Genomic DNA, 24,168 nt, shown 5'->3' with positions numbered 1-24,168 from the left:
ACACAGTGAACTCGCTTCCTTGGGTGCAGCACAAAAACTTCCTTGTGTAGAGAAATCACAACAAAGAAGGCGGCTCCAAGAATGTCTGAAAAAATTAATCAAAGACCTCAAAGAACTTCTCAGATTTTAGAACACAAACTCTTATGAGGCATTCCCAGCTCTTGCAGAAATAGTGCCAGAAACGGAAAGAGTGCAGCAAAAGTTCTATATATATTCAAAACACAAATATATTCTCACACACACACACACAATCTTCAATGCATATATTCAGATTATTCCTTGGGAAAAATGGACTCATGCAGCTTTCTGGGGGCTGTGTATTATGGAGGTTGTCCTCTCCTGAGAAGCCTTCTATGGAGCTGATAAAACTTGCCACTCATCCTGACTCCACTTCCTTCTTCTGGACATAAAATAAGCTATTTAAAAAAACCCCACCAAATCTTGATGGTTCACTGTTAGCTGGGATGACCTGCTGCACTCATTCCCTGTTCCCCATACTCTTAAATCCAGTAAACAATATTTAATTCCCCTCTAAAGAGGGCAGTGAACATCCTCCACCTGCCCTTACTTGCTCAGCCACGGCAAGCAAGGACTGTCAGTGTGAGAAAAAAGCCTGTGTTTCCAAGAATAACCCCATATTTCCAAATCCTTAAAAGCTACAAAGCTAGGGAAATTCCTATTATTCTGTGTGGTTACAAGGCAGGGAACGACACTGCAACATCTGCTGCATGACTGGGCAGATCTACAGTGACTCATCACCGCATAATTCCCAAAGTATCTACAGAACTCTGGTTGGAGAGACCTCTGCGGATCTCTGGTCTAAGCTCCTGTTGAAAGGAGGGCTATTTCCAGCATTCTATCAAGCTTTGCAACTCCAATAATTTTTATGCAAACTTGGGATCATTGTCTCAAGGTATTAAATGAAAGCAAAGCAATGAGAGACATTTACCTTTTTGGAGCACTTGGTTGTGGTTTTCAGACAGCACTTCTTGTGACAAGCATATTTACATACTGCAATGGAGAAAAGGACTGTTTAATTATCCCAAAAGTCACATTGCTGGAGAAACAGGAATTCGTATGAATTGAGTAGCACTTCTCAGAACTACCAAGTCCAAAGCATGTTGGATTTGCAGTTTCCAGGGGCCAAGTCTGTATCAGCTCCACTCAAACAAAAATAATGAAGCCTTTAAAATTAAAGGTGCCATATTTACATCCGTGAAACATTAAACCCTCCCCCTACCCCACCAGATCAACTCAGACTACAATCCATGAGTCACTCTGAGCTATCAGACCCAGATACCCTCTGAGACTGAAAATGGCATATGCTTTGAATTCTTCCTGCACTGGGCCTGAAATGCTCCAGGGCTGATGCTGCCAACCTAATCACTGAAATGGAGGAGGGATGATGGAAAGGTTAATCCATCTCTTGTGTTTTTCCAAAAAGAGATGGATCAGGCTTTTCCATCATCCCTCCTCCATTTTCATGATCTCCCCAAAAATTCACATGCCTGGAGGTCAAACAGGGAAGCCAGTGAGTTTGCCAAGGCCAGGATCCCCACAGGCATCCTAGGGACACATTTCCATACCTGACTTTACCGTCTTTCCTACCATGACAGTTAAATGTGTCTGACTTTATGGGACGGCCACATAACCTGATGGGATGTGTAACACCAAGTTCACTAACTATGCCAGGAAGGACAGCTGGGATGGACTTCAGAAATCTTAAGATCTGTCCCTAAAGCTCTTCAGGTGTTACAAAAATCAAAATTATTTGAGCATGGGGTTGAAGGAAAGGGCAGTAAACACATTTCAAACTCCCCAAACACATCACTGTGATAGAAGCACAAGAAAAGGATCAAAGAAAGGACGCTTACATTTACAAACAGAAGCCCTGTCCATGATCCAGATCAAGGAGGAACAATATTCACAGTATGTGGGGATGCTGTATTGGGTCGCCTTGAAAATGTGGCCATTGTGCTCTTCCACCTGGAGGATAAAGGTTGGGTGGTGAGAAAAGGGAGCTAGTGCTCAGCCTGCTGCAAAATGGAGAGATGCACACAGTCAGCTCTTCAACTTTAGCTCTTGGTTTTATTTGGTATTTTCACTTCCTTTTCAGCCCAGCAACCCTATAGACAACCCAAACCAACATCCATCTTGTAGTTAAGTAGTAGTAGATGGTAGTAGAACTGAACCATCATGGAAGCAGGTTGGAAAATCTTTGACTAAGCTTGCAGGTCAACTACTTCACGTTAAGAAAGTTTTCTATGCATCTGTGGCCCCTTTGGCTCTGCACCTGCACCCTTCGTATTATCATCATATCCCCTAGGAAAACAGGAGATGTAATGTCCTCCATGTCTGATCCTGGAGATGTAAAACATACACTATAAACTTATGCAGACAGCTGGAGCAAGACTTTACTTTGCTCTCAGCCCTTTTCTAGCAACCCTCAACATTGCATTTATGTCTTGGCTGAGGAGGGATGTGTTTTCAGAGCCAACCCAAGTGATCCTTGATCAAGCAAAGCAAATCCACCTTGAACGTCTTTCTAACACATCCTTTCAGGGCTGATGTTCCGATCTCAGCCCAGGATGTGTCACAAGCTGGGCTCTTGACATTCTGGCCCCAAGGACTTTGATTTTTTAATGTGCAGGCTTAACTCACCACTTCTGCTTCCTTTTTCCTTCTCTTTTTTCGTTCTGTTTTTGGCACCTGGCGAGGGAAAGAGATTTAACTCAATTTCTGGGCAATTTTACCAGGCAAAGAGTACAGAGGGCTCATATCTAACGTTGTGCAGTGCTTCCCAGTCCCATCCTCCAGTGCACCTGCAGCCTCAGAAGAGTTACTCTAGAAAACTCTCCCATGGACCACTCCGGTTTTGGTATTTCTCTGGACAGCTCTTCCTATTTTCATCTAGCAGTGGGGAGTAGCTGCTGCTCCAGCTCTGACCCCACCAGCAGTGACCCAAGGTGAACATGATGCTCAGCCTGCTCTGAAGAAAACCTGCCTGGAGAGGAGGCTGGAGAGGCCTCAGAGCAGAAGCGCCAGGAAATGGGATATTTGTATAATAGACACAATCTCCCAAGCCCAGCCTCTGATCCCATGGTCAGACTCACAGACAATATGGAGCAAGAAGTGAGATCAGGTCTGTGACACAGTGCAAGCTCTTACTGCTCTAGAAATGGTACCTGAGCCACTGCCCACGTCCTCTTCTCCTGCAACCCAACCCATGGGGATGTGTATGGTCACTTGGGAAGTGGTCAGGAGATGTGAGAGGGTTTATCTCTTTCAGCGTCCCTTAAAGTTTGAACAAACCCCCCCAGAACTAAAGAAGCACCAGGAGATGCCTTTCCAACCATCCACAGTTAGTAGCAGCTTTGCCCTGGAGATAATATCTAATCCTTGGCATTGGCCATGCCCAGCTCAGACCAGTGTGATCTGGGGTTGGCTGAGCCCAGTGACACACAACCAGTGAGTCACACCTTGCCTTGTTCTGCTCAGCTTAAAGCAGAGAAGAGAACAGAGGGTCCCAGGTGACTACAAAGGCACAACCCCACGGAAAGACAGTTCCCAAACCTTCAAGGGGGTTAAAGAAAAATGCCAAGTACCTTCCCCGCGGTGTAGTCCAGGGGTTTGTACTCTATCATATATTCATCCAGGAAGACTTTGAAGGTATTGACCCAGACTTTAACTGGAGACTCACTCCAGTCCCTCTGCTCAAGCCTCATGGTCTTCTCCAGAATCTGCTCAAATAAGGCGTAGAGGTCCTTGTAGCGGATGCTTTTCCCATCGTCCATCTTTTAAGGGAACAGAAGCAAAAAGAAAAGTGATTTTTATACAACCCAGATTTTCTGTAGAGTTTTTCTTCTCCAGACAACTACTGCAGTTTCACCGACTTCCAGCTGCCTGGGTAAAGTCCAAGCATGATAAGGAGAAGGAAAAAAAGATCAGACATCTCCACCACTCGCAAATGTAACACAAAGGTTTCCAGGCACTTTGGCTGGGAGCAAAGCTGTAATGAGGATCAGGAATCTACACCCAATGTATCATGAGAGCTGGCTCGTGAGGAAGAGTTAGTCCAAATTTAGATCATGGGACTGAATACAAAGGAAGCACGTCCATCCTTTGGGACAAGCAAACCAGAAATGGAGGGCTTGGCAACACCTGTACCACCAGGAGGACCCGGAATATCCCATTTCTTCTGGAGGTGGAAGTCCCATGCAACATTTGGTCCCTTACCGCCAATGCCGAGGAGTAAAAACTGAAGATGTTTTGTCGGAATTCCTTCAGTGCTTTCTTGAACACGACATCCACCAGTGTGTCCTTCTTGCTATCCTCATTGTCCAGTTCATTCATCTGGGAAAACAAGGGGGTTTTTGCACCGATGTCTCTTTTGCTGCAGCAGAACTGGTGTGAGATGAAGCAGCACTAAGAAGCAGCTGCTCCACCATGATCACCAGGTGGATTCTCCTGCATGAAAACCAGAAACTTCTCTAGGCCTGCCCTGGCACCCTTAGATGAATCATTAGCGTTACTACAGCTACCCACAGGATCATTTTTACTTTATTGCCTCTGTCTGCTCCTGGATCTCTGCGCTGATTTATAGAGCAGTGAGGGGAGGAGTTACCTTTTTCAGGAGAAACTCATCCATGCTCTTCAGGTCACTGGCACTGGTTATGATCTGCAGGGAGTCATTCTGCCACTGCACGGGCTCCAGAGCCACGTTGCTGATCTTCACGCTGCGCTTGCGCTTCACCTTGGGAGAGGGCTCCTTGTTCTCCTTGAATTCCCGCCGGTAGATGCCCGACAGCTCAGGACTCCGTGGGGGCGTCAGGTGATGAGGACCCAACTCTGCTGGTGATAAATGAAAGGAGGGAAAGAGATTGAGGAGCAGATGAAAAATAATTGTGACACTGAAACAGGGAGATGGGCATTGGAATAAACCTGTGAAAGAGAAAAGCATAGCGCAGAACGCACAGGAAGATTACATGTCATCTCTGCTTTGGCTATTTCCTCCCTCAAGAGAGAAAACATCTGCCCACATCCAGATGGTGGCAGGAAGGATTAGTGACATGGAATTCCTTGAGACCTGTTATGGATCCCACCCTCTAACCTACTTCCCATTGCTCTGGGTTGGCACCATCCATGAATTAAAAGACGTGAACTAGCATGGACATATCCCAATTTCCCAATCCAGATTCTCTCTCCTTTCAACTGGTCCCATGTCCCCCCTCACGTACCTTCACCAAGCTGCAAGCCAGGAATGGCCTCTCTGCCAGGGGCTTCCTGCTCTGCGTACAGCTCTAGCAGCTCAGACTGGGTAGCGAGCTTCTCTCGGGGGGTCTTCTTCTCCCCCTGCTTCCCCTTCACCCAAAACCTCATCTTGGCTCGTTGAGGCCTGGAAATAAGTCATGGAAAGAGGAACTGCCTTAACTAGGAAAGGTCTTTCTACCGAAAACTACCGCAATCTTCTGGATCTCTTTGAGGAGATAAACCCATGCAATTTCTACCAGGGAAACGTGGCTACTTGTCCTCGGCAAAGGCGAGAAACTTCAGCTTCATGCATGGGATTGGGTGGTTTGGGACAGGACATGTGGCCCATGTCACCAAAACTTAATTGTGGTGTGAGCCAGACCTGATGGGCCTGTCCATGGTCATGCAGAAAAGGTGAGATAGGTAACTCATGCTGCAGGTAGAACTCCAAAGGAGCCGGGGTGGCTCAACAAGGTGTTGGAGAGCAAGAGGAACACAGGAAGGACTTCACTGCCATCTCCAGCCATGATTCCTACCTCCCATCCAGAGTCAGATTCTTCTGTGTGGCTGCCAGCTTCCCAATCTCCCCTTGGGACATGGTTTTGTGCAGTTTGGCCTGGCCTTCCCCAGAGGTGAATCGCTGTACAGTCTGTAACGATTCCAATCATGAAGCATTTAAAAATAAGACAGCTCTTGGGATATCAAATGATTTTTTTTTCCCTATCAAAACCCAGCTATTTCATCTCCTACATCTTTCCTTCTATTTGCCTACAGGTGGAAACCTACACTCCTGGTGAGAAATATTTTAATGACTCCTAATAAAGAGAGGCATTTCTCTTGTTCCAACTCTCCAACTAGGTCCAACCTTCTTTTTCCTTGAGCAATTGGTGATGAAAATGAGTTTGCACCAAGCCATGGGTCCTTCTTGCTCAGCCTGCACAGCTTTTCCACCATCTTCACACAGACATTCCAGCTTTCCACCCAGAGTATCCCATTAGCTACAATGAAGTGATTCCCCAAAGGAATCTTCAACCACCTGGATCTGTCCCAGCAAATTCATCCTCCAAAGGAAGGAGGAGGAGGTTCTCCTAAAAGTATCAAGGACACCACTAAAGTAAACCTTTATTAAGAAATTTTGCAGCTTTAATAGAAAATATCTCCACCTTTGCCACCATTTAAAATGCCCTTGGATCATTTTTAAGGGTGGGATGAATTTGCAGTAATTCAACCTAACAGGATCCCATGAAGTAGCCCAGAAACAGACTTGCCATATTTAAAAAATATCTAACTTTGTTCTACTTTCCAACTGCAGCTGTGATTTGGGAGCTCGACTCCTGGAGGAGAAACTTTCAGCAGGAGGGAAGTGGAGAATCAGGTTGTATGAAAGGATTTGGGACATGATAATCAAATATCTCTGTAGCTTTCCTATCACCTCAGTGTCTCAACTGAATGCTCTATGTTTTAAAGCAATTATTTTACTTCTGTTAAAATGTTTAAATAAAATTCTATAGAAAGTAGGTTGTATGGGGGTCACATTTGCCATATTTGCTCTTTTTCCATGTTTTATTCCCCATCCCCCGGACTAACATCTCTTCCAACCAGGAGATGGCAGCATGGAAGGCAAAATTACCACTGGGAAAGTCAGGAACTGCCTAAATCATGAAAGAGATTTTGTTCCTATCATTCTTACATTTAGGTGATGATCACACAGAAATTGTGGATGGATACTGGGAAAAAAGCAATTCAAAACCTATAAAAGTGATCTCCATCCGGCCCAAACCTACTGCTTGTTTTAAAAATGATCTGTTAAATATTTGCCTCCACAATATGGTTTTGTTCTTGAGTAATTTCAACCTTTTGAGTTTCCAGCTTTAGTAAATAAAGACTAAAAGGCATTTTTGGCGCAAGATCCTTCTGTTTGAGGTTCGCTGCCAGGAAACTCTGAAGGGAAAGAATAAGAAACTTTCTCAGACATCAAGAAGAGCATCTGCACCAGAAAATCCCCTACTAGGGAACAGCACAAAGAATCATGAAGGCAAATGGCAGTAACTGGGGGTCTGAAGTTGTCTCGTGGATGAGGAAGGTTCCAAGTATTTTTCCTCTGACAGAGTAACCTGTTTTTCACCCACCCATAAGGTAACTATGGCCAAGGGACTTATCCCAGCAGGCAGCAGTGCTGTGTGCTGCATGGAAAAGCTTCCTGAAGCTCCCTCTGAATGTCTTAGGACAAGAGATCTTCTTTCATTGCTGGCTCTTCAGCTGTACTTGGGATCAGGTGGTGGCAGGTACTTGGACTCATGTTTGTCAATTCATGGCTTTAGTGTGGAGGGTGGAGCAAAATGACTGGTTCATTATCCAGGTCCCACTCTCTAAGGATGTTTCCAGAGGTTATTTCTGGTGTGACTCCTCCAGCCAAGGCTTTCCATTTATGCAGCTGCTACAGGAAAGTTCTCCAGGCTTAGGTGTCAAACAAAAGTGGTGTTAACACGTGCTGATAGCAACAGACAGGAGCTGTTCCTCCCACTTGTGTCTCACTGCAAGGTAGGTTAATCCTTGGCTCTTCACCAGCTAAAAAAACTTGAATCTTGGCCTTGTCAGGAAGCTCTTAATCCTTAAAGAACCTCGGAGTCAACTCTACCTGCAGCAGCCACCTCATGGACTGGTGCCCCATGGGTTTCAGCTCTGGCTGCAGATGCTGTAGGTGTTTGATGCTCTGGGATACCCTGAACATGGGTCAGGAGCACTGGACTCCAGTGGGCCTCTACTCACCAGCTGGGGTACACAATCAGTGACTTGATAGCCAAAAAAAAAAAGGGTAAAACAGACAGTGCAGCTGGTGACCCATCATATTCTCAGCTCCATGGGGCTGTACATGATCTCTTGTTCATCCAGCCAGCAGCCCTGGCTGCTGAGCAGGACACAGAAAGAGGCTCTTTTGGAAAGGCGTAGCTGGAGGCAGGAGCTGTATGAAGGAGCTATTCACTGGCATGGGAACCAGCCTGCACATGGCAGCTGCCAGACTCGCCTTCATGTGATTATCACAAGACACAGCCAATGTGTCTGCACAGGCATCAACCTCTGTACCTTTGTGTCTGAACCCAAAACAACCCAAGAGGCACCACCAGTTCAGCTTTATCGCAGGCTGCTCCGCCATCTGCAACACCCAACTGGGCTCTGCTAATAAATACAAATAAACAGTCCCTAAATTTTGCTACTTGTGATGATCCTGACCCAAAAAAGGCCCTAAGCCAAAGGGCTGGTCCCAAACCTGCAATACAAAATACAGATGGAAACACTGGACACATTGTCAGGACACACAGATGGAGGGGTAGCACTGAGCACACAACGTCAGGGGTAGTGTTGGCCTAGAAAGCAGAACTTACCAGGGGTGAAAGTCCTCACCACCAGTTAGAACCAGTGCTGGAGAGCAGAGAAGAGGGACACAGCAGAGACAGGAGAGAGGTGACACCTACTGCTACTCGCATGCGGTGAGAGCTGTTAAACCAGGTGAGCAGAGTCCCGAGGAGCACTTCCAAGGAGCACAGTGACCCAGGATGCTCCCAAAGATGGAGCTTACCAGCACAGCACTTTTCACACCCCAGAGGGAGTGATTCCTACAGCTACAATTCCCTTTGTACACGGGCAGCCTCCAGGAGCACAGCAAGTCACTCCAGGTATGGCACAGGGGGCCATGGTTTGGTGGTGAACAAGGCAGTGCTGGGTTTGTGGTTGGACTCAACAATCTTAGAGATCTTTTTCAATCTAAATGTTCCTATGATTCTATGTAAAAAAGTACATTTTACTACATAAAATTCTCCCTTTCCCAATCCACAAGCAGGGACTTGCATAAAGGTGCAGCCAGGGTATCTCAGTCCATAGAGATGTGTCTTTCAATCAGGTTTTGAGTATTCCTGTCTCAACCCCCCAGCAAATTGACCAAGAGCAGGCTTAAAAAAAATTATGGAATTTGTAAATCTCTGCCCTCTTCCAATGGGGAAATTATCCCGGGAAAAATTATCCTTTATCGTAAGAGCTGCTAAAAGAAAAGTCATGAAAAGCCCTCCTTGGCCACCTGCTTTTCTTGGAAAAGCAGCTTTTAGGATCACACGGGTTGTTTGCTAGACCCACAGCAATGCTGTGGCACACAATAAATCTCTGGCTTTGGGTTTCATGCTTTTCTTTGGTTTTACACTCAGCTCCACATCCCGTATTGCAGCTGGAGAAGAGGAACATGGCAGCCCTACTCCATCCAAACTCTCACAGCAGGACATGATTCCTGGCGTTTATCCACACTTCTATGGGGACACCTCAGGAGAAAAATTAGGAGCGGGTCGGAATCTGTTGGCCTCTTCCACTCCTGAAACCTCTTGGTTTGGGATTTTCCAAAAGCAGCTTATGTGGGTGGGAGATTAAGCCTGAGATGCAAAAGCTCCACTGCGCTGGCTCATGTCCTGGACCTGCAAAGGGATACTCGTCACTGTGCTTGGAAAAAACACTTAGCTTGGTTGTCTTTTCTTTAAACCCACTATTTCACTACATTTTCATTGCCCAATTTCCATGGTTTTGCTTTCTCTGAGCTGCTGTCTGCCAGCATCACTCTGATAATTGAGGACCGAATAATCACTGGATATTGTGGCTAAGGATTAAAAATCAAAAATAAAAGAAGGTTCAGGATTTATATAATTTTGTTGTCTGTTTTTTTTGGACAATATTTACTTTCTTTTTTTTTTTACAGATGTATATTGACCATTTTTAGATCAAAAGGTTCCAAGGGAAGGATTGAGGTCAAAGCCCCCAAAACAGATAATTGTGCAATTACAAGTTGTAATACAAGTGTGGTGGATATTTAATCAACCCAAGAGCAAGAAATAAGAGTTTGGATGGAGCTCTGAGCACCCTGGTCTAGTGGAAAGTGTCCCTGCCCATGGCAGGGGGGTTGGAATTGAGATTTAAAGTCCTTTCCAATCAAAACCATTCTGTGATTCCGTGATTCCGTGATTCCATGGTTTTGCCTCTGTTTCTGCTGTGTTTGTCAAATTCACCCATCTACAGCATCCTTGGGAGTGGGAAAAGAAGCAGTGGAGGGATCAGTGCAGCTAAGGTTAGCGAAGAAAGGCTCCCGCAGCTCCGCTCGCTCCCTCAGTTTCATTTCCCCCAGCACACTGGACACAATTACCATTTCGGAGTCACTGTAACAGGCCTGCCCCAGGCGGGCTGCAGGCACAGCCTCGGCGTGAGGAGGGTGCTCAGAGGAGAGAAGGAACTCAAAACTGCCATCGTAATCCTCTTCCTCCGTATCCCCCTCCCCATCAGCAAAAGTACCTCTAGTCAAGAAATCGGAGCGCGTCCGCGCCATGCGGGCTTTCTTTTTATGGCTCGGTCTGGGCACCTGCTTGACCAAAGGATAAAACAAAACAAAACGAAAAAGAAGGGTTTTAAAGTAAAAAGGAGACTCTACCCATGAAGCGTTAAGACATCTCTGAGTGCCACTGCAGCCTATGGAGGGGTTGCAGTATTCTGTCTGGTGAAAACAGCGAAGGACCAGGAAGAACAAAAACTAAGACAGGACGGTGAAAATGGACGATCATGGGTGTTACTCAAACGGACGTTAAACCAAACCAAGACAAGACAGCATTGGACAGTGTTTGCCATCAGGATCATGGGATCCTTTTATCCAGAGCTGCTACAAATTATTCCTACAGGGCTTTTTATTTTAAGAGAAGGTGTGGAGGTTACTGTGCTGTCATATCCCTCTTCCCTATCCATGTCTGGCAGCCCTCATGCTTCAGAATTCACTTCTTTGAAGCTTTTGAGGGAAAACTGGCAAAATAAGTTATTTTCCTCCCTTTTCGATGGAAAGAGAAATGAAACAAGTCACAACTCACCTCACCCCTGCCAGACCCCGGCATCTTAAATGGCTTCCGTGCTAGTTCACCCTTGGAAAGGCACTGATGATTTGCCTCTCTGCTGAAACACAATAGAACAGAGACCTTTCATCCTCTCCCAAAAGCCTTCCCACCACGTTAGCTCATCTCCTGGGAGCACACAGTCCAAGCAAGCAAGCCTAAATTCCAAGACTGAGGTCACGGGGTTTCAGAATTGCTTGGAATTCTTCAGGATTGGACTTAATACCACAAGACGAGAAAACATTCTGTCTGTCAGCTTTATACAGCAAGGTGGTTATGGATTTGGGATTCTCAAACATGACTCTTGCGTTGCAGAGCAAAAATTAAAATACAGCAATTCTTAATGTATTTTTCTTCCTTTTGCTTGTTCATGCTGTGCATGAACCAGGAAAAGAAATTTTAAACAGGAATCTTCTCTCGTCACAATGGCACCGAAGGCACAAGACTACTACACTTGGAGGTACCTTGAGTTACCAACAGTCACTGGGAGCTTTTGCCTTGGGAAGGGTGCAGCAGGATTTAGGAGCGGGGGGTGATTGATATCCTTTTTGAGCTACATGGCCAAAACCACCCCAGAATTAGGCAAGGCACCTTAAGCAACGCAATAGAGTGGGAGCAAATGTTGTCCCAAGACCTTGCTGCCATCTCCAGACCCTGCAGCAGCCCAAGGTTAAGCAACACAACGGAGCTAAGCAACTGCTAAGTCCATTACAGGTCTAATTAATTACATGTGAATGATACAGTCTCCAAAGAGCATTCACTCCCAAACTCCCTCTGGAGAGCTGGTTTTTTCATCTACAATGGTCAGAGTTGTCCACACGACTTTGCTGGATATATTAATTATATGGTAAACAAGGATAATCCTGGAATTTTTCTATTTCATTTCGATTCCAACTACCCAAAAATCCTAAGAATTTATTCATCATGTTTTACCTTGAGAAATAAACTCCTATCCCCATACATGTAGGATAAATAAATGCAGTATTGAGCCTGTTTATTGACTCTCTTCACCTGCTAACGTCCATGATTGTCTCCCCTGGAATACACAACATTGTAAGAGACTGAGAAATCATATTCCAGGTCTTTTTCCTTTAACTCTGACCTCCGCCTCCTTGTTGCTAGAAGATCAAGAACCCTTTGTTTAACTATGGGGTTTGTGCAGACTCCAGAAAAAACATTTTGGACTCTTTGTACATATAGGTCCCTAGCAGAAGAAAGAGCCAATGGAGAAAGCCTATGGAGACAGCCTGTGGAGAAAGTCTATGGAGAAAGCATAGGAGAAAGCCTAGGAGAGAGCCCACCATCTCTTTACTCACTGGAGGCCGAAGGGATTGTCTTTTGGCGTGAAGAACATGGAGCTTGCCCTCGTCTCCTCAGTGGTTTGGTTGGGCATCCGAGGTTGCCGGAGGCGGTCTGTCCTTGAGAAATGGCTGCCCGGGTGGTCCTTGGGGTCCAGAGCTGGTTTGGAATGGCAGCGGGGTTCCAGACCTTCCCTTCGCTCCACGAACATGCTGACAGGTCGGTCTTTGGGGGCACTGTGGGCTGGAGAGCTTCCCCTGGTCCCAACAGTGAGACCCTTGATGTCCACTGCTGAGGTTGGAGCCATGCCTGGGGTGGGGCTGTGCTCCCCTTTGCTCTGGGTGTGCAGGATGAGGACTGACTGAGGCCGGCTGTCTGCTTTTTTGGCTGGTTTGAGGGAAGGGTCCTTCACTCTGCTCTGCTCCGTCCTCTGCAAAGCCTCTACCCTCCCTTGCTGCTCGAAGGCTTTGCGTTGTCTCTCCAGAATTTCCTTCTGCTGACGAATCTGCTCCATCATCTCCCTCTCATTCTGCAGCTGAAGCTGCTTTTGCCGTTCCTCCTTCTCCACGTTGAGCTTTTCCAGTCTTTTGATGACAGAATCTGGAGAAAGGGCCCGTGCTGCTTTCACTGTCCCACGTTCCTCTCTCTTGGCAGAGGGTTTCTCCTCTTCTTCTTCTTCTCCCAAGGCTTTGCCCTGGTCCGGCTCGGAGTCCTTCCTGACCTCAGAGAATGTAACTGTACTTTCCTCTCTTTCCACTGCTTTCTTCTTCAGGTTATTCTCCACCAGCTTCACCTTCACATTGTCTTGTGGTGGAACGTAGAAAGTCGGGAGGTTGCTGGAAAAGAGAGTTTCTCTTGGGTGAGCCTTTACAACATCCTGGGGGTCACTGACCCCGTGCTCTTTCCCGGTGAGGTTGTCGGGCAGCACCGCATCTGCTGAGGTCTGTCTGCAGCCGGACAAATCGTCGTTCCCATCCGCTGTACAGAAAGGCTTCTCCTGCAGCTGAGCCTGGGGACTGCTGGGCAGGGAGTCCATGGAAAACGACTGTGCCTCATGCTCGTCTAAGACTAAGGACATGAGTTTACTACTTGAGGTATCTTCACTGCTTAACAACTCGAAGCTCCCTTGAGAGCTCTCACTCTCCGGGGTTCCCTGAGGGGAATGCAATGCCTCGGACACCAACTCAGTGGACCAGCGCTGCTCTTCCGAAGGCGACAGCCCACCCGTGGAGCGGACCTTGAGCAGCTCCAAGCTGAATTTTGCCTGTTCCAGTTCCCGCATCCTCCGGCTTTCCCTCTTTGCACGAACCACTTTTTTCTGGTTGAGATCCTCCAGCGACTTGGGCCTTTCTCTCACGATGATCTCCACCTCGGTGTCCATCCCACTCTGGCTGCTGGCTCTCTCATGCCTTTTGTACAGGGAAGTATCCAGTGGGTCCATGTGATTCACCCGATTGTTCTCCATCAATGATTTATGTTGTTCTACAGCTCTCACTCGCTCTTCAAATGAGCTGTCCTCCCACTTAGATGGGTCAGAGCCCTTAATTTCCAAAACATCTGCTTCCAGTCCATCTTCTTCTCTACCTGCCAGGCCATTCTCCAGCTGCATCTCTTTTAACTGCTGCTCTTTCAAAGCTCTAAACCTGGAAGAAAGCAGAAAACCGGGATATTCAACCCTGTGTCGACTCAGGACCCTTCAAGGCACTGCTCCAGTGGTGTCTTATCACCACCACCACCATCACCTCACCACCACCAGCATCTCAAGCAACTCTCCTTGCACATCTGGTGCAAGACAAGGCACATTCAGTTTTAAACCTTCTCCTCCTCTGCCACCTCTGCTACTGAGAGGCTGCCCCAACGCACCTGAAAGCTCCTCTCATGCCGACAGCAGCGGGTCCAGCCTCCATCCCTAGTCTAGCTCCTTCATAAGCTGTTGGAGCCAGAAAAGCTAAACCCATCACGCCCCCTTGGCTTCTCCATCTTCGCCATCCTGCCCGGACTGCGTCTGGAACAACTAGCAGGGACCTGTGCCCGGTATCAAGAGCTCTCTGCAGCTCCCAAATGTTCCAAGTGACTTTAAGGTGCTCCACACCTTGCAGGCAGCACCTCTGGAGAGTGAATCGTGACCTGCCCCCCGGCCAGCGAGCCAAGGCATGACTGGAAAGCCTGTGCCCTCCACAGCGGCTGGCGCCGGTATCCCTTGTCCTTGTGAGCCAGCACAGCAAACAGATTGGTGAGGCAATCTGAGTTAAAAATAGGCTACTTAAACTACTGCTGCTGCTGCCAAGGGGAAAAAAAACCCCTTGCGAGTATTTATGGCCTTGGCTTTGCACTGCCTACGTGCTCCAACCTGAAATAGGCTCTGCTTATTCCAAGAGCAAGACGTGTGGCTAAATTGTTAGAAAGCATGGGCAAACAAAGGACCAGGGCAGGTCGGCAGAGGGTCAGGAATGCTACAAGGGGACACTGCCCTGTGCAAGTCACTGTAGTGCCCTGATTCACACCAACCACCTTCCTCCTCCTCTGCGCATCCCCAGAAAACATGCTCCCATTTACCCGAGGCCAACGGCATTACCTTTGCCGTGCTAAATACCCCCGGCACGCTGCCTGCAGGCACACGGCCCTGCTCCTGTGGGCTGTGTACGCCTGCCGGCTGCGGTGACCCCGCCAGGCTGCCTGGATGCTGGTGGCTGCGGCGTGCCGGCGCCTGGTGTGCTCCCGCCAGCAGCTCTGGATGAGATGGGCTGCAAACTGCATCTGCAGGAACCTCCGCCGCTCCACAAAGCCTCGCCAGTGGGTCTGCAGGATGACAGCGGCTTTGCTGAGAACCAGAGGGTCTGGGGATGGTTTGCCTTCTTTTCGGCTCTGGTAGCTACGCCAAAATCTCTGCAAACACAGCAGGGGATTCCTTGTAATGGGTGCTGTGTGAAGATGGGACAGCACTTGCCTTCATGCAACCTCTCCAGCTTCCCCCCCATTCCCAACTTATTACGGCGGTAGGGGTCAATCCTGATTGCAAGCTCCCTCCTGGCACAGGAGACCTGATTTTACCCACGGGCTCTGTCTGTAGGATTTGGGGATGGCAATTTGCACTGGAATCCAGCACCAGCACCCACCTGTATGCTGATGGCCGCATGCCGCAGGCTCAGGAACTGCCTCCTGCAGAGCAGGCTGCGGAACCAGCGCTGCAGCAGTGTGATCCTCCGCAGCACCTCCTGGTGCAGCAGGTCTTGCAGAAGCTGCCGCTCCCGTTCCTTCATGAAAACCTGGCCAAAACAACCCAAAAAACACTAGCATGGAAAGCTTCCCAGACCACGAGTCAAATGATTTAATCCTCCTGGTTTCTGAGTCCTGGATGCTCCCAGGAAAGCTGAGGAGCTGATTTTTGTAAAGGCACCTCAAACAGGTTTCAGCACTATCACAACAGCCTGTGACTGTCTAAGCTCTGAATTACAGAGCTTTCCCATCAGGGGAGGCAAAATGAGGACCATCGTATCAAGCTAAGTCTACACACACACACACAGAGATTTTGGAGGATAGGAGGTTTTTGAGGCTGCTTCATTACAATCAATAACAAAACAATATTATTCCTTACTCTTTTATGTTAACAATATTAAACGTTTCATTTAAATAATTGATTTTTTGGTAAACAGAGAAAAAATATTTTCATTAATTAAAACCATATATAGATATTAATTTATCAGACAGAAATGCAGGCAAATGTTTTATGTGTGTCTTAAAGGCTGAGCTGAGGATGAACATTTACCATTGTTCTTCCAACTTGGTAATTGTCTGGATTGAGTTTTATCTTCCGAAAGAAATCATGGATATTGTGCTTAGATGGGCTGATCCCTTGTGGCAAAAGGACATGGAAATGGTTCACAAAATCCTGAGAAGGAAAAAAAAGCAACATTAAGATTTGGTTAGTTGGGTCCTGCTGCTTCTTTCTCCCATAAATAACAGATTTGTTCCACTGGCCACATGAAATGAGACCTCTGGAGTGAGCAGAAGGACAGATAACACTTTATGCACCGGGGAACACCAAGTTTCATCCAACATTTGTGGTTTGATGGGAAAAACATCAAAGCAGAGACCCAGCAAGGTTCAAACGTTTTTCAGCGTGGGAGGAGAGGTTCTGCAGGAGTCACAGGGTCATCCCGAGCGAAAAAATGCTCCAAATCCCCAACAAGGGCTGCTATGGAAGGCAGATACCAACATCTGCAAAACATCTCTGAGATGCTCCAGCCTTTACTGCTGTGAGGATTCAAAGAGTGAAGGAGGTACTAGAGGGTAGATTCTCCCAAGTGAGGCTGGGATCCTTGCTTCCGACAAAAAAATTTTGAGCATTTTTCTTCTTCTAAACAGCTGCTCTGCAGAACACGATGTCTGCCCCTAAGCAGCTGCAAGCAGGAAACCAATCAGAACCAGCAAAGCATGAAAGGACCGACATGTACACAAAACCTGGCAAACACATGGAAAAGAAGAAAACAGGAAAAGCTGGCTAACTCCAGCAGTTCAGAGGATGCCGATCACCTTCCTGATGGGATACAGCCAACACAACAGGGCAAACGCTGCTCCCAGTAATTCCAGATGCAGAAAAGTATGTGCAAATCAGACATTTTTTTTCCAAAAGGGAGTCTACGTTGGAAAGAATACTGGTTTTGTTCAAAAATCATGGTGCAGGGGGCTTGCAGCCCTCCCTGAGGTCTAGGTTGGCTCTTAGGCAGAGCACAGCCTGTTACACCCACTGCCTTCCAGGAGCTGCAAATTAATTACCCTGATAAAAAATGAACCAGCAACACTCAGACGACTCAGCTAATGATGCTAAAGGTGATGGAAGGCAAAGCCTGTTGTACTGAACCTGGAAGGAGTATTTGCAGCTGTATCCTGACTGGCGAATGCGCACGGTCTCCAGCATCCCCGTGTAGCGCAGCTGCCGGAGCACCAGGCTGTCGTTGAACCGCAGGGGCAGCTGGAAGGGGAAAACCAGACCAAGGATGAGCAAATATTTCCTTTCACTGAAGCTTTTAAGTGCGTGGATGGGTAAAGGGTTCAGCAGATGTAGCACATGTGCATGACACACACATTGTCAGTGATGCTACAGGAGGGAGGGAATGCGGATCCCCAGGAACTGAACTAATCCCACTGGGATTGAATCCTGTTGGCTTCTGAGACATTCAAACAGCGAACTAGAAAAATAAAGCCATAAAATTTTTTTTGGATTTGAATTGAATAAGACCCTCCAAGGGCACAGTTAATGGGTGAGATTTCGAACAACTAAATAATCTCCAATGCAAAAAGCTTCAGCTTTAAATGCCCGAGTAAAACTCTGAAGGATTAATCCACAAAGCATCCATACGTTTTCAACTGAGGGTCTTCGGTCCATGACACAATTACGTAAATTCAAATTCAAGAAATATGAGTCAGTGTGATTAATGTAGTTTATTCTAAAAGTATCTGCTTTTATTTATGGAAACTTTATTTTAAGGAAGCTTTAGGGATCAGACCCAGCACAAGAGAATTCATGGTTCTATAAATCTCTCTTATGGCTGGTCATAAGCTTCAAAGGAGTCAAATTAATTTATTAAAGCCAATATATTTTTCATATAAATTAAAATAATATATTTGCATACATGTGTTTCTACAAATACAAGTAGAGCCAGTGCAGTTTATCAAGAGTGACATGCAAGTGATAAATCCATGCTTCCCCTTGCTCAAATCTTCTAAATCCAGCTCCATTTGAGGCTTTGTTTCCTATCTAACTCCCTGTAAAAATGGATGAAACATTCCCAAGCTGACTTCTAGCAGCATTGCTTTCATAAGATGGCATTTACCTTCTCGGCATTGGATCGGATGCACTTGACAAAATATGGCTCTGCTTGGCCAAGGGTCTCCATCAGTTTGTTGAGGGATGCCTGCAACAGAGGAGACACAGTGAAGGGAGACCACAGTGGATAATGAAAATCCAAATGCTTAAATCATAAACCAACATAAACTGGAATTAATCAGGAGTAAATTAGGCACATGGGAAATTATTCCCCCAAGTGAGTGTTTTAGCACAAGCAACTTGGCTGATTTTGTCTTTTCCCCCAACAAAAAAACTAAAGACAAATACAATGCTGGGCTGGATTTTCAGATCTCTGCTCCCCTGGAGCCCAAATTCCCATCCCACTCCACACCACGAGCCTCTTCCAGCCGTGAATGGGAGGTCCAAGACAAGAATTTATACCTGGCATCAAACAACCACTGATGTTTTTTAAACAAATCAAATTTTCCTTTATCAGAAGTGATTCCAGGCAGGATTTACTCCTGATTTTTAATTGTCAAAACTTTACTGTTTGCCTAAAAATTGTTTTTAATGAATGTTTTGTCAAGGGAAAACTGGGAGTTCTCAATAATTTTTGAAGCCTGCAACCCTGAACACTTCAGAGGTTGTTTCTAGAGAAGAGCTTCAATGCTGGAATGTTTCTGACTGAAGAATCACTGAGAATTGAGGGGTTTCCTGGTTCCATTTTTCTATCTCCCCTTATTTATTCATCACCATTAAAAGTCTCTCCCATAAAAATGAATTTACATTGGCATCACTCTACAGCCAGCTGCTCCAGTGGGATGTCATGCTGAGTTATCCCTTCACCTTGCAAACCTTTGACTTTTTGGGATGAATCACAAGCTCTTGGAATAAAACCAGGCAAAAAACCAGAGTGTGCTGAGTCCATCGGTGCGGGCCAGGCTCCTCAGCCACATTTTTTTGCTGTGTCCTACAAATACTTCGAGTATCTCTAATTGCTGAGCACATTGCAAACGTGGCATTGGTAAGGTGCTACAGAGTTAATTACTCCTGATTTTAATGGAGTTTAAAACTCAGTCATGTAAAGGATATTCTGTCATATGTACTACAAACAGAGTTTTAAATTTTGGAATACAGGGGTTAATAAACTGGCGTGGTATTACAAAGAAGCATTTTGCCCACACATCGGCTCACAGGAAGCCTTTTTTTCCTTCTGATCATTACAAAGACATCTTTAAGGGAAGCCTTTCATGTTTAGAAAAATTCATTCACATCCAGGATTTTGGAAGGAGCAAGGGATGGATCCCAGGCACATGCGATGCAGCTGTGTTATGTACATTAACTTCATGCAAATATTGCTGCTCCTGTCCCAGGGAGCAGCAGGAATGCCATCATGTGGCAGACCTCTGCTGGCACGCTCCTGGTTTTCTTAAAATCTGAAATGACTCTTTTTTACACAAAAGAAGCCTATTGGGAGCTTTTGACCAGCAGGGATGCTGCAGCATCCCACTTTGCCCACGTAGGCTAACGGGAGGGAAAGGGGGTACTCAAGGGACACAGCTCCTTTGCTGAAAGCCCAGCAAGTAGAGTGCTCCCAGTGCTGGAAACGGTGGGAATGGGATGCGCTGGACCCATAGGAGGGGGCATTTGCATTCCTTCAGCACTATCCTGCATAAGGCAGATGGTCGAGGCACCCTCTGCCATCTGGTGGTCGGGAATCCACAGAGGACATGTGAGGTCACTGGATTATAACCCTGTACCCGTCTCCTTTGTCCCCTCTGCCAGCAAAACTTTCCAGCCACCCACTCCTTCTCCACCTGTACTCAGCCTTTCAGGAGCCATTCCATCCTTTTCTCCAGGGCACCACCTGCATGTGGGTTAAAGGGGAGCTCGACAGTTTTAGGTATAGGTGGTTTAGTTTTCCATCGTGAAAACCATCCCTGCTCCTGGCGCGCACTCTGAGGCAGCTATTTCCTCTATAAATTACCCTAAGTATAGGGAGAGTGGAAATCCATAGGAGATGGAGCAGCTGCAAGCCCGGTGTCGAGGCATTAGCCACAAAGCAGCGTTTCTTTGCAAAAAAAAACCATGACAGGAAACTTTTGTATTTCCTGCCTGCGACCCAATTCCATGCACCGCAATTTTATTAGTTTGCTCTTGACTAAAAAGCAATGCTTCTACTTTGTCCCACAAAATGATTCTCTTTAACAAGTGCTCAATGAAATTAGGGGTGTTTGAATTGAATGTGCTGTGAATATATACAAAAAAATATCAGCTGTGTCCCCCGGGGCTTTTCAGAGTTTTGTTGGGAGTATAAACTAGTTTTGGGAAGGCCTTTCATTCCAAGATGTCCCTATTTCAACCCCTCCACAGGTATGAATTAAACTCCGCAGGAGTGAATTTTGACCAGAATACCATTAGATTAGACAAGGCTAAATACATAAATATACAGATGTGCGTCCTGCAAATTATGTATCGTGTGTGTGCATATATTCTTAATTATTTCATCTTATCTACACACGGAGACTTTCTAAATATAAATCACATCTCCAAAAAACCCCCAAAGCAGTCAAAATTGCAAGTCAAAATCAACTAAGACTTGCTTAGAATCCTTATTTTTAGTGAATAGCTGCTTTCTATTATTACCACCTGCTCATGCACATGTCTTGTAGCAGTTTCCAAGCCGCGATGCACATACAGAACAATCACATTTAGGTTGGAAAAGACCTTTAAGATCATTGAGTCCAACTGTGAGCCCAGCACTACCAAATCCTTGGAGGATTGTTTTCCCAGCACCAACCCGAGGGATTGCTGCCTGGCACACCGCAGTGACAACACAAGATCGATCCCTCCTCTGAATTCCCCTGCTTGCCTGGAGATAATGCAGCAGGATTCTGACCTTCCTGCCCCTATTAAAATTCCCATTCTGTCTCAGAACAGATTATGCTGAATGAGAGTAAAAAGACTGCAAAAAAAGTTATTCGGTGATTTTCTAGATTTGGGGGAGAAAGCACCACAATATGAGGTACCAGAGGACAGGGATACACCAACATCTCCCTCTGCAGCTGATCCTCATGTCCCACCTTGCTCCACCACATCATCCCCCATGATACACATCCTCACTCTTATTTCTCTCCATTTGCACCCTTTAAATACCTGGGTGTCTCCCAGTTCCCTCAAACCCTCAGTGGGATTCATGGCCTAAATAATGCAGGGGATGGGGCAGGACTGTGCCTGGAGCAGGTGATTCCCCTCTCTCCATCAAAGGAAAGGGCTCACCTGGAACTGGGCGCTGATGCTGGGTGGTTTTTTCTTCTTATGGAGGTGGAGGAGAGATTTGGTGATGCGGTCGTGCAATGTCAGGTTCGTGAGGTGCTTGAGGGACTTCACATCCAGCAAGTGCTGTGGAGAAAGAGAAAATCCATAGAAAATCCAGATGTTACCATCACACCATCTGTTATATCCCTCCTTTACCCTAACAGGGCTTCCTTAGGTGATGTAATCTCAACAGGGAACACTGAGGGATGGCTTCCCTGTGAGGGCGGGGAGGCCCTGGCTCAGGTTGCCCAGAGCAGCTGTGGCTGCCCCATCCCTGGAAGTGTCCAAGGCCACATTGGATGGGGCTTGGAGCAACCTGGTCTAGTGGAAGATGACCCTGCCCAAGGCAGGGGGTAGAACTGGATGACCTTTAAGGTCCTCTTCAACATAAACATTCCATGATTCTGTGTTTCTCCTCACTGTTAATGAGCAGTTCATTAATTGCATTGGTGCCTCTCCAGGTACAAGATGGACATAGAGAGGAGTAAAAAATGTTTGCTCCTCTCCTGGTGCTCTATTCCTGACCACAGATGCAGCACCAGTGAGGACCACAAAAAGCCTGGTTTTGTCCCTATTCTTCTAGGGACAACAGATCTTCTTGCACCTCTTAAAATGTAATAAATGTAGCCAAGACAGAGGGAAAGTAAAAAGTTGTTGTCTATCAGGTACCAGCTCTCCTGCCTCACTTACTTGATCACTTTAGTTTATAGAGATTTAATTATTAAATTTCACCAGCATGTACGTACTTCTTCTCAGAAGGAGGAAAAAGGAGCCAAAACAGCTCCAAAGAGGATCTAAGTGCTCATATCTCTCTCTCACAGCAGAAATCGGGGCTGAAATCCTTTGGGTTTACATGAAATAAAGAGCCCTGAACAGAGCTGAGTTGACCAAAATCTTGGTGTAGACACAAAGATCTTCATATCCAGCAGTATCACATCACAGTGCTCTTAACCCACAGACCACAAGGGGAAAATGCTGCTTCTCACTCACCTTTGGGAGACTGGGTTTGGCTTTGTAGTTCTTATTTCGCCTGGGGAGATAATAAATGGCTCAGGTTAATCCACAGTGCAACTCTGGAATGGAGGAGTTTATGAAACCAGCCCTTCCAAATCCTCCTGAGCAGCTGCTGCCAGTAGCCAGCATTGAAATGGGGCTGCCCCTGAATATTGCAGACTGAATGTATCCAGTTAATGGGAATGGTTACATTGGAAATGCTGGGAATTTGGGAAGAGTGAAGAAGCCAAGTCACAAAATGATTGACCAGCCTCCTGCTTTCCAAACCTCATGTTCATTCCAGCCACCCTGGGATGCTCCCTGAACCTTTGAGGAGGCTGCAGTGTGACTCATCAACACCACCTTCCCAGATAATTTATAATGGAAACTGATAGGATGTTAAAAGTGTGACTGCATTACATGGCTGCTGTATCTCCAGACTGGCACGACCAGCAGGTTTGCTCCTTCTCCTTCTTCCCTTTGTCTGTCATTCTGAATGAATGAGTTAAATCAGACATGTCAGATGTACTGGGGCTGCTTTGACCCAACTGGGAAACACCTCCAAGTCTACTTGGCACCCTGAGAGTTTTATAGCTTGGCTATTCACATTCCCCTAACTACCCATGCTGCTCATTATGCTCCAGGAGTAAAACCCAGATCCCCTCCTGGGTACTGACATGAGGATGCCATGGGCCCTCTCCAGCAGTTTGCTGTTGGTGGTGTTGACGAATATCCCATCCTTGTCCAGGAAGGTGCCAGGGTTGGCAAGCCTGTTGTGCCTCATCCCCATCCGGCCATTCCAACCAACTGCATAGGCATCCCTGAAACACCAGACACCATTAGGAAGAGATAAAAAACACAGTTTTATGATAAAAATAGATCATAAAATAACCCATTGGTAGAAAATGAGCTGCTGCTATTTTCTTTCCACTGTTCATTCACTCCCATGGGATGAGCCTCTGGTGCCAGACAGCACAGGAAGCCATCGTCTACTAAAGCACCTCTCAAAGATCAAATATTCACAGAAGCAACAAATTATCAGCAGGACAATAACAGCTTCCAGCTCTCCCAGACAGAAACCTTGAGTCTGCAGATACCTCTAGATACCTTTAGTAGTCTGAAGGATACGAGGACATTACATCTGGTGCTGACTGTCTCCTCAAATTCACACAATCATTCCATTAAAAAAGGAAAAAGCGGATCTAATTTGCAATAAACTCATTATTTACCACAAAGATGGATGTCAGCCTCAGCTGGACCCAGAATCACTCTCTGGGACCTGATTACAAATCAGTCACTCAATTTGGTCCCCTCTGCCATGGAGCATAACTGCTGTGGTCTCCAGAAATGCTCACCCGGCTTCAGAAGGGCTAAGGGGAAGGAGGAGAGGAACCAAAATCCTCTCTTGGAGGGATGTAAACAGATACTTGACCAAACTACACATCAGGACAAGCATTTCCAGAGATGAGGAGTCTTCCAGCGGTGTCTGAGGGACATGAAGCTTCTTAATGGGCAGCATCCAACCAAAATTCTTTTGGCTTGGTGGGTTTTTGGTGGTTTGTTGGGGGTTTTAAATTCTAAATTTTTTACCAGCCTTGCAGAAATCATCATACA

At 46.4% G+C, this 24,168-nt stretch overlaps 1 protein-coding gene across 2 annotated transcripts in view; it reads right to left on the bottom strand.

Moving 5' to 3' along the window:
• The window catches only part of MYO9A (myosin IXA), a 171,909-nt gene that overhangs the window by 10,208 nt on the left and 137,533 nt on the right, over positions 1-24,168 (bottom strand). For both annotated transcript variants that reach the window (XM_066196002.1, XM_066196003.1), the window contains exons 17-35: positions 23,232-23,375; positions 22,552-22,591; positions 21,523-21,645; positions 18,290-18,370; positions 17,317-17,427; positions 16,222-16,344; positions 15,572-15,721; positions 15,031-15,341; positions 12,473-14,098; positions 11,136-11,217; positions 10,427-10,639; positions 5,787-5,899; positions 5,238-5,395; positions 4,625-4,851; positions 4,237-4,353; positions 3,606-3,794; positions 2,662-2,709; positions 1,875-1,986; positions 950-1,011 (exon numbers count right to left, since the gene is read on the bottom strand). In XM_066196002.1, coding sequence (XP_066052099.1) covers positions 950-1,011; positions 1,875-1,986; positions 2,662-2,709; positions 3,606-3,794; positions 4,237-4,353; positions 4,625-4,851; positions 5,238-5,395; positions 5,787-5,899; positions 10,427-10,639; positions 11,136-11,217; positions 12,473-14,098; positions 15,031-15,341; positions 15,572-15,721; positions 16,222-16,344; positions 17,317-17,427; positions 18,290-18,370; positions 21,523-21,645; positions 22,552-22,591; positions 23,232-23,375 — 4,030 coding nt within the window. The remainder of the gene's footprint in view (positions 1-949; positions 1,012-1,874; positions 1,987-2,661; positions 2,710-3,605; positions 3,795-4,236; positions 4,354-4,624; positions 4,852-5,237; positions 5,396-5,786; positions 5,900-10,426; positions 10,640-11,135; positions 11,218-12,472; positions 14,099-15,030; positions 15,342-15,571; positions 15,722-16,221; positions 16,345-17,316; positions 17,428-18,289; positions 18,371-21,522; positions 21,646-22,551; positions 22,592-23,231; positions 23,376-24,168) is intronic.

The sequence above is a fragment of the Chamaea fasciata genome, unplaced genomic scaffold, assembly GCF_029207755.1.
Source record: "Chamaea fasciata isolate MVZ Bird 193981 ecotype frontalis unplaced genomic scaffold, bChaFas1.0.hap1 SCAF_14, whole genome shotgun sequence".
Taxonomy (NCBI): domain Eukaryota; kingdom Metazoa; phylum Chordata; class Aves; order Passeriformes; family Sylviidae; genus Chamaea; species Chamaea fasciata.
The sequence above is the reverse complement of the archived record's forward strand: the minus strand, read 5'-3'. Positions and strand labels throughout refer to the sequence as shown.